This window comes from Oncorhynchus mykiss, chromosome 12, assembly GCF_013265735.2.
Source record: "Oncorhynchus mykiss isolate Arlee chromosome 12, USDA_OmykA_1.1, whole genome shotgun sequence".
NCBI lineage: Eukaryota > Metazoa > Chordata > Actinopteri > Salmoniformes > Salmonidae > Oncorhynchus > Oncorhynchus mykiss.
The window spans coordinates 102473504-102484486 of NC_048576.1; the positions used below are offsets into that span (position 1 = coordinate 102473504).

General features: G+C 42.1%; 2 protein-coding genes across 2 annotated transcripts in view; one reads left to right on the forward strand and one right to left on the reverse strand.

Moving 5' to 3' along the window:
- The window catches only part of LOC110539186 (NLR family CARD domain-containing protein 3-like), an 808883-nt gene extending 803095 nt beyond the window's left edge, over positions 1-5788 (forward strand). The window contains exons 8-10 of the mRNA XM_036939644.1: positions 4207-4380; positions 4582-4628; positions 5051-5788. Coding sequence (XP_036795539.1) covers positions 4207-4380; positions 4582-4628; positions 5051-5601 — 772 coding nt within the window. The 3' untranslated portion in view covers positions 5602-5788. The remainder of the gene's footprint in view (positions 1-4206; positions 4381-4581; positions 4629-5050) is intronic.
- The window catches only part of LOC118937843 (NLR family CARD domain-containing protein 3-like), a 303083-nt gene that overhangs the window by 231391 nt on the left and 60709 nt on the right, over positions 1-10983 (reverse strand). The window lies entirely within an intron of this gene.

Sequence of the window (10983 nt, forward strand, 5' to 3'; positions counted from 1 at the left end):
CCTCTGTGTCGACCTTCTACTACCATGTGGTGGAGCCAGTAGTCTTCCTCTGTGTCGACCTTCTACTACCATGTGGTGGAGCCAGTAGTCTTCCTCTGTGTCGACCTTCTACTACCATGTGGTGGAGCCAGTAGTCTTCCTCTGTGTCGACCTTCTACTACCATGTGGTGGAGCCAGTAGTCTTCCTCTGTGTCGACCTTCTACTACCATGTGGTGGAGCCAGTAGTCTTCCTCTGTGTCGACCTTCTACTACCATGTGGTGGAGCCAGTAGTCTTCCTCTGTGTCGACCTTCTACTACCATGTGGTGGAGCCAGTAGTCTTCCTCTGTGTCGACCTTCTACTACCATGTGGTGGAGCCAGTAGTCTTCCTCTGTGTCGACCTTCTACTACCATGTGGTGGAGCCAGTAGTCTTCCTCTGTGTCGACCTTCTACTACCACGTGGTGGAGCCAGTAGTCTTCCTCTGTGTCGACCTTCTACTACCATGTGGTGGAGCCAGTAGTCTTCCTCTGTGTCGACCTTCTACTACCATGTGGTGGAGCCAGTAGTCTTCCTCTGTGTCGACCTTCTACTACCATGTGGTGGAGCCAGTAGTCTTCCTCTGTGTCGACCTTCTACTACCATGTGGTGGAGCCAGTAGTCTTCCTCTGTGTCGACCTTCTACTACCATGTGGTGGAGCCAGTAGTCTTCCTCTGTGTCGACCTTCTACTACCATGTGGTGGAGCCAGTAGTCTTCCTCTGTGTCGACCTTCTACTACCATGTGGTGGAGCCAGTAGTCTTCCTCTGTGTCGACCTTCTACTACCATGTGGTGGAGCCAGTAGTCTTCCTCTGTGTCGACCTTCTACTACCATGTGGTGGAGCCAGTAGTCTTCCTCTGTGTCGACCTTCTACTACCATGTGGTGGAGCCAGTAGTCTTCCTCTGTGTCGACCTTCTACTACCATGTGGTGGAGCCAGTAGTCTTCCTCTGTGTCGACCTTCTACTACCATGTGGTGGAGCCAGTAGTCTTCCTCTGTGTCGACCTTCTACTACCATGTGGTGGAGCCAGTAGTCTTCCTCTGTGTCGACCTTCTACTACCATGTGGTGGAGCCAGTAGTCTTCCTCTGTGTCGACCTTCTACTACCATGTGGTGGAGCCAGTAGTCTTCCTCTGTGTCGACCTTCTACTACCATGTGGTGGAGCCAGTAGTCTTCCTCTGAAGGGTGTTTCTGATGGAGGTTTAACTTTCCATCCAAACTGTTCTTCCTCATTAATGTGCAGATAGGTAGAGATGTTTCTTAAAACACATTTAGATAGGTAGAGATGTTTACTGAAACACATTTAGATAGGTAGAGATGTTTATGAAAACACTTTTAGATAGGTAGAGATGTTTATGAAAACACTTTTAGATAGGTAGAGATGTTTATGAAAACACTTTTAGATAGGTAGAGATGTTTATGAAAACACTTTTAGATAGGTAGATATGTTTACTGAAACACATTTAGATAGGTAGAGATGTTTATGGAAACACTTTTAGATAGGTAGAGATGTTTATGGAAACACTTTTAGATAGGTAGAGATGTTTATGGAAACACTTAGATAGGTAGAGATGTTTATGAAAACACTTAGATAGGTAGAGATGTTTATGAAAACACATTTAGCATATTCACTTATGTCTAATTTAAAGAGTTCAAAGTTCATTTGTTTCATCAGGTTCATTTAGGGGATACAGAACTGCTATACATTCTGCCCACTATTATAGGGAAACAAGTGACATTTCAATAAACAGTGTTTATTTAGTATTAAAAACAATGAGTTCAGCCTTGGAGCTTTCATTAGGGTTGGACTGAACATAGAGACAGACTGAATACTTCTATTATACAAGAGTCAGTTAGAGTCAGAGATCACATCTCAGTCAGATGTTTAACATTAGTGGAGGGTCTCAGTTAGAGTCAGAGATCACATCTCAGTCAGATGTTTAACATTAGTGGAGGGTCTCAGTTACAGTGCCTTGCGAAAGTAAAAAAAAGTTTGAAATATCCAATAAATGTCGTTCCACTTCATGATTGTGTCCCACTTGTTGTTGATTCTTCACAAAAAAATACAGTTTTATATCTTTATGTTTGAAGCCTGAAATGTGGCAAAAGGTCGCAAAGTTCAAGGGGGCCGAATACTTTCGCAAGGCACTGTATTACATCAACTTTTCACTATCAAATAAAATGGTTGTCTTGACTGTGTTAAGGGCTCGGGGAAATAAGAGTATCTTGTCTGCTACATTAACAAAACAAGGCTATGACGTTGCACAGCCAAGGCCACAATGCTGAGGTTTTTAACCTTTTGAAGAGTGTGTTCCACGATATAATATAACCATATATACAATAAACACTTTGAAGTTTGTGGAAATGTGAAAGGAATGTAGGAGAATATAAGAATAAAACACAATTAGTAAAAGTGAAAAAAAAAAAAAAAAAAACTTTGTGATGAAGAGAAAGGTCATAATATATTATTCCAGCTCAGGTGCAAAGTTTTAGACTTGTTAGCATTTTATTTTCTTCAATAACAGAAAATCCAAAGCAAATCGGGGAAGAAAAATATCAAATCAAGATGTTGTGCTGGTAGATGTTTAGTCTCCCCTGTCTTCAGCTTTTCTCCACAGAACAACGGAACAGGATGCCATTTATAACCCCCCACCCAACCTGTAGAAAAATAAACAGTAAAGATAAAGAAAACCCTTTGAATGATGTGGTGTGTCCAAATGTTTGACTGGTATATTATATGTGTATATACATATATATATATATATATATATTTTTTTTTTGTACTGTTTAGAAAGGAAAGCACTTTATGTATGTAGTTCTCCCATTTGAAAAAGTTGTAATTATTTGGACAAATCCATTTAATCAAAAGTTTAGTGTTTGGCCTTCAAACTTGTGATTCTACAAACTTGTTGAATGTATTAGCAGTTTGTCTTGGTTGTGTTTTAGATGTTTTTCCTAATATAAACTGAATGGTGAATAATGTCCTGTCATTTTGGAGTCACTTCACTTGTATTGTCAGCAAGAATAGAAGACGTTTCTGAACACTTCCACATTCATGTGGATGCTACCATGATGATGAATAATATTGAATGAATCAAGAATGATGAGGCACAAGTTAGAGGCCGTCATAATGAGGAGACCAAGGCGTGATAAGCGTACATACTTATTTAATGAATGAACGAAACACTGAACAAAACAACGAACCGTGAAGCTAATATGGCTAGTGCAGACAGGTAACTAAACACAGAATAACATCCCACAAAATACCCAAGGATTATGGCTACTTAAATATCATCCCCAATCAGAGACAACGATAAACAGCTGCCTCTGATTGAGAACCAATCTAGGCAACCATAGACATAAAAAAAAACCTAGACTTCTAAAAAACCCTAGACATCTAAAAACCCCTAGACAATACAAAACTAAACCAACCACCCATGTCACACCCTGGCCTAACCAAAATAATAAAGAAAACAAAGATAACTAAGGCCAGGGCGTGACACAAGGATCATACCCCTCTGTTATTGGTAATGGTGAGAGGTTAGCATGTTTTGTTGTAGCCTCTGTTATTGGTAATGGTGAGAGGTTAGTATGTTTTGTTGTAGTCTCTGTTATTGGTAATGGTGAGAGGTTAGTATGTTTTGTTGTAGTCTCTGTTATTGGTAATGGTGAGAGGTTAGCATGTTTTGTTGTAGCCTCTGTAATTGGTAATGGTGAGAGGTTAGCATGTTTTGTTGTAGCCTCTGTTATTGGTAATGGTGAGAGGTTAGCATGTTTTGTTGTAGCCTCTGTTATTGGTAATGGTGAGAGGTTAGCATGTTTTGTTGTAGCCTCTGTGGACTGTATACTCAATACAATCTAAATCTGATACCTCACTGTCTAAATAGATATGGTGTGGACTGTATACGCAATACAATCAATCTGATACCTCACTGTCTGTCTTCTGACTGATTCTGCTTTTTAAACTGGTCTGGTCAGTCTATTATAATATCTGTACTATACATGTTTCTATCTGCAGGCAATACTTTGATCAATTCTCATTTCAAAAAATGAAACATCCATTTATGAATAGATATGGGAGGTTTCAGGACACTGATGAATCTGAATATTTAGAAAAAAATATACTGCCACTTTTCACCACCAAAAAATAGCAGAGTGAATTTAATATGATTTGACTCTTTGCAGGCTGTCACGCTGTCTAGTCACAGAGGAAGGCTGTGCCTCTCTGGTCTCAGCTCTGAGGTCAAACCCCTCACACCTGAGAGAGCTGGACCTGAGCTACAATCACCCAGGAGACTCAGGAGTCAGACTGCTCTCTGCTAGACTGGAGGATCCACACTGCAGACTGGAGAAACTCAAGTATGTAGAGGGTTTATGTCAATGTTCATATCAGACATGTTTGACTTATCAGGCTAGTTAAGACAAACACTCTTACCATCACTTAGACAAAGTTATATGCTGACTGTTTGTGTGTGTGTGTGTGTGTGTGTGTGTGTGTGTGTGAGAGAGAGTTCACGTGTATCACTCAATGACTGTCTGTTCTTCTGCTTACCGCTACAGTGTGGAGCATGGTGGAGAGTACACAATGAAACCTGGGCTTAGAAAATGTGAGTCTTGACTGATGTGACGAATATGACTAAGAATAAGTCTTAATTCAAGTTAAGTCAGGATTCAAGTTAAGTCAAGTTAAGGCAAGACCACCAAAGACCACCATGATTACAGAAGCAGAAATCAGGGACACCAAAGTTGACAAAGAGTTGCTTTGACAATGTGTGTGTCTCCCTGTGTGTGTGTGTGTGTGTGTGTGTGGCGTGTTCGTGTTACATAAGAAATGTGTGTGTGAAATGAATGTGAATAAGTGTGTTTTATATTACCATACAGAATAACATATTCAACAAGTCTCACGTTACCTTAACTTCTCCTTTTGATACCTAGAAACATCTACATTAAATTAATTAGTGAAAAGTGAGTTAACATTCTAATGTGAATGATGATGATTTCTAATATTGTGTCTGGTTTCATCCATCAGATGTCTGTGATCTCACACTGGACCCAAACACAGTAAACAGACTCCTCTCTCTGTCTGAGGAGAACAGAAAGGTGACACGTAGGAGAGAGAAGCAGCCGTATCCTGATCACCCAGATAGATTTGAGGACTGGTACCAGGTGCTGTGTAGAGAGGGTCTGACTGGGCGCTGTTACTGGGAAGTAGAGAGGAGTGGGAGTGGGGCTGATATAGGAGTGACATATAAAGGAATCAACAGGAGAGGAGAGGATGATGACAGTAGGATTGGATACAATGACAAGTCCTGGAGTCTGTTCTGCTCTGACAACCGTTACACTGCCAGGCACAATAATATTCACATAGACGTCCCCTCCTCCAGCTCCCACAGAGTAGGAGTGTATCTGGACTCGCCAGCCGGCACTCTGTCCTTCTACAGAGTCTCCTCTGACACACTGACCCACCTGTACACATTCACCTCCACATTCACTGAGCCCCTCTATCCAGGGTTTAGGGTTTGGTATGATGACTCCTCAGTGTCCTTGTGTCAGGTGGTCCCTGTGTCAAACACAAAATGATGTTTCACTCTAATCATGGTCATGTTCAGTAAGTGTCAAGGAACAAGGCCAGACCCAAATGTGGACACAGGAGTCAGATGGTTGGAGTCTTACAGTGTTTATTAATCCAAAGGGTCGTGGACAGGCAAAAAGGTCAAAACCATTAGGTGCAGAGTGGCAGACAGGTTTGTGGTCAAGGCAGGCAGAATGGTCAGGTAGGAGGGTACAAAGTCCAGAAACAGGCAAGGGCCAAAACCAGGAGGACTAGAAAAAGGAGAATGCAAAAAGCAGGAGAAGGGGAAAACCTCTGGTTGACTTGGAAACATACAAGACGAACTGTCACAGAGAGACAGGAAACACAGGGATAAATACACTGGTACAGAGAGACAGGAAACACAGGGATATATACACCAGGGAAACACAGGGATAAATACACTGGCCCAGAGAGACAGGAAACACAGGGATATATACACCAGGGAAACACAGGGATAAATACACTGGCCCAGAGAGACAGGAAACACAGGGATAAATACACTGGCCCAGAGAGACAGGAAACACAGGGATAAATACACTGGCACAGAGAGACAGGAAACACAGGGATAAATACACTGGCACAGAGAGACAGGAAACACAGGGATAAATACACTGTCCCAGAGAGACAGGAAACACAGGGATAAATACACTGTCCCAGAGAGACAGGAAACACAGGGATAAATACACTGGCACAGAGAGACAGGAAACACAGGGATATATACACTGGAACAGAGAGACAGGAAACACAGGGATAAATACACTGGTACAGAGAGACAGGAAACACAGGGATAAATACACTGGCACAGAGCGACAGGAAACACAGGGATATATACACTGTCCCAGAGAGACAGGAAAAACAGGGATATATACACCAGGGAAACACAGGGATAAATACACTGGCACAGAGAGACAGGAAACACAGGGATATATACACTGGTACAGAGAGACAGGAAACACAGGGATAAATACACCGGCACAGAGAGACAGGAAACACAGGGATAAATACACTGGCACAGAGAGACAGGAAACACAGGGATAAATACACTGTCCCAGAGAGACAGGAAACACAGGGCTAAATACACTGGTACAGAGAGACAGGAAACACAGGGATAAATACACTGGTACAGAGAGACAGGAAACACAGGGATAAATACAGTGGGGAAACACAGGGATAAATACACTGTCCCATAGAGACAGGAAACACAGGGCTAAATACACTGGTACAGAGAGACAGGAAACACAGGGATAAATACACTGGAACAGAGAGACAGGAAACACAGGGATAAATACACTGGTACAGAGAGACAAGAAACACAGGGATAAATACACTGGAACAGAGAGACAGGAAACACAGGGATAAATACACTGGTACAGATAGACAGGAAACACAGGGATAAATACACTGGTACAGAGAGACAGGAAACACAGGGATAAATACACTGGTACAGAGAGACAGGAAACACAGGGATAAATACACTGGTACAGAGAGACAGGAAACACAGGGATAAATACACTGGTACAGAGAGACAGGAAACACAGGGATATATACACCAGGGAAACACAGGGATAAATACACTGGCCCAGAGAGACAGGAAACACAGGGATAAATACACTGGTACAGGGAGACAGGAAACACAGCGATAAATACACTGGGGAAAATGAGCGACACCTGGAGTGGGTGGAGACAATCACAAGGACAGGTGAAACAGATCAGGGCATGACAGTAAGACACACTGGAGCAACAATGTAGAGTATCTCTCTAGTGTGTAAACATATGATTGCAAATATTCTTGAATAAACACCATTGAAGTTGACAGACATTGTCAACTAGAGTCATTCATTAATAGAATGAATCACCACACTGTATTGTAAAAACTGGTTTCATTTAGAAATCATTGATCGTGTTGATATTGGGCGTCTTGGTGTTTGTAAATATTGTAGAATGTTTATTTGTCAAATTCTTGACACAACAATCTTGTTTGTGTGTAAACTCAATTCAACTGAATGAAAAGATGTGACTAATAAAGGATCATCAACCAGATGGAAGAGAGGTGGAAATGTTTTAATATTGATCACAATGTGGCAGTACAGTAACAGCGTGAGTTGGGGTGGGCAGTCTATGTTTGATTTTCTAGGTTTTGGGTATTTCTATGTTTCGGCCTAGTATGGTTCTCAACCAGAGGCAGGTGTCTTTAGTTGTCTCTGATTGAGAATCATACTTAGGTAGCCTGGGTTGCACTGTTTGTTTGTGGGTGATTGTCTATGTTGATTGCATGTTTCAGCACAGTTCTCATTAGCGTCACGGTTGTTATTTCGTTTATTGTTTTTGTATAGTGTTTCAGTGTTCAGTGTTCTCTTTATTAAATTTCATCATGAACACATACCACGCCGCATTTTGGTCCTCCGATCCTTCTCGCCTCTCCTCTTCAGATGAAGAGGAGGACGACCGTGACAATTGATCACAATGTGACAGTACAGTAACAGATGGAAGAAGAGAGGTGGAAATGTTTTAATACTGATCACAATATGACAGTACCAGTACTGACTGATGGGAGAGCTATTGCCTTGTGTGTGGTGATAAAGTATGTAGCTCAATAGCTCTGTTGAGACACATATTGCCACAGAGTCACCATGACGGTAGGCCCTTAACTCCACCTTGGGAGCACCATTCACATAACCCCCACCGTGAGCCTATGGACATGAGTCACCATGACAGTAGGCCCTTAACCTGTTGCGTCGAGCCATCCCGAATCCGGGATCGTGAATACAGCCTCAAGCTCATTACCATAACGCAACTTAACTATTCATGAAAATCGCAAATGAAATGAAATTAATATGCTAGCTCTCAAGCTTAGCCTTTTGTTAACAACACTGTCATCTCAGATTTTCAAAATATGCTTCTCAACCATTGCAAAATAAGCATTTGTGTAACAGCTAGCGCAGCTAGCGTAGCATTTAGCGTTAGCATTAGCAGGCAATATTTTCACAAAAACCAGAAAATCATTCAAATAAAATCATTACCTTTGAAGAACTTCAGATGTTTTCAATGAGGAGACTCTCAGTTAGATAGCAAATGCTCAGTTTTTCCTGAAAGATTATTTGTTTAGGAGAAATCGCTCCGTTTGGTGCGTCACGTTTGGCTACCAAAAAAAAACGAAAATTCAGTCTTCAAAACGTCAAACTTTTTTCCAAATTAACTCCATAATATCGACTAAAACATGGCAAACGTTGTTTAGGACCAATCCTCAAGGTGTTTTTCACATATCTCTTCATGATATATCTCTCCTCTCAATCACTGGATGACTGCGTGCAGCTTGAAGATTACGCACCAATTTACACGAAGGACACTGGGCGGACCCGTGGTAAATGTAGTCTCTTAAGGCCAATCTTCCAATGATATGCCTACAAATACGTCACAATGCTGCAGACACCTTGGAGAAACGATAGGAAGGGCAGGCTCATTCCCGGCGCATTCACAGCCATATAAGGAGACAATAGAAAACAGAGCTTCGAAAATTCTGCCCATTTCCTGGTTAAAGTATGATCTTGGTTTCGCCTGTAGCATGAGTACTGTGGCACTCACAGATAATATCTTTGCAGTTTTGGAAACCTTAGAGTGTTTTCTTTCCAAAGCTGCCAATTATATGCATAGTCGAGCATCTTTTCGTGACAAAATATTGCGCTTAAAACGGGCACGTTTTTTAATCCATAAATTAAAAGAGCGCCCCCTATAACTCCACCTTGGGAGCACCATTCACATAACCCCACCGTGAGCCTATGCTGCACTATTAACTCAATGTTTTTACCTCGGTGCTATGGATTATCATCGTCTTCATCAGACAGGAAATACATCAGGGTTCTGAGGCGTCTTCTTTTTTTTCTTTTTTTTTATTTTACCTTTATTTAACCAGGTTCAAGGGTCTTCAAGGGTCAGTCATTTTTATTTATTTTATTTTACCTTCATTTAACTTAGCAAGTCAGTTAAAGAACAAATTCTTAATTTCAATGACGGCCTAGGAACAGTGGGTTAACTGCCTGTTCAGGGGTAGAACGACAGATTTGTACCTCGTCAGCTCGGGGTTTTGAACTTGCAACCTTCCAGTTACTAGTCCAACGCTCTAACCACTAGGCTACCCTGCCGCCCCAGTAATGGCATGGCAAGAATAGTCTGCACAATTTCTTATATAACCCCGACTATAAACGTTATACAACCCACATTTAGAATGACAGTTTTCAGTGGTCCACTTTAAGTCTATCACTCAAATTCAAGACCCTCAACTTAGCACACACCTATACAGTTAGAATGTAAATTTACAAACGGGACCAAATATAGACAGTTTTTACCAGTATTAACTTTTTATCATTACAGCCCCAGTTTATCCCTGCCTTACACTGTCGAGAGTGGCATAGTAATGACAGATCCGTATCTCAATGCATTCTTAGTCTCAATTACTTTACATTTCGCAGTGTGCAGAACTCCACAACCCAAATAAGCAGTTCCTGGCTGACCAGGCACTCCTCCTTCTGGCGCGTCTTGATGTTCTTCTTCAGATTTTCAGTTCGTCCTTCCAATGGCACATGTTCAAAGTGGATGGGCCTTGATAATGCCTCTCACCTGAGCTGCCAGTGTCCTTTACAGTCCATTATGTCTTGTCCATTGTTCCTCCCAGTACACCAGCAGCATGAAAGAAGTTGACAGGATCTCTCTCCATGCTCCACGTGGACTCATGTCACGCTCCCGAGAGGAAAGGCAGTTGATAGCTTCGACTGGATGCTGTGTACAGGTTGCTCGGACTCACGGTAGGAGTGGTGAAGGACAAGGTTAGTAGTGAACGCCATTTCTTATACTGGTTAGGGGGGTTGAGGTCCACACCCTGTTTGGTCAAATGATCCCTTCCTTCGTCAAATGCATCTAGATACCATCTGTAGTCATCTTCGCCATAATCCCGGAAGAGGACAGACGAGAACAACACTTTAGTTCAGTTAACTTCTGATTCAGGAAATCCTATTGTAACCTGACACCCCCATCAGTCTCTCCTTTTCAGGGGCCTATTGTAACCTGACACCCCCATCAGTCTCTCCTTTTCAGGGGCCTATTGTAACCTGACACCCCCATCAGTCTCTCCTTTTCAGGGGCCTATTGTAACCTGACACCCCTATCAGTCTCTCCTTTTCAGGGGCCTATTGTAATCCGACACCCCCATCAGTCTCTCCTTTTCAGGGGCCTATTGTAACCTGACACCCCCATCAGTCTCTCCTTTTCAGGGGCCTATTGTAACCTGACACCCCTATCAGTCTCTCCTTTTCAGGGGCCTATTGTAATCCGACACCCCCATCAGTCTCTCCTTTTCAGGGGCCTATTGTAACCTG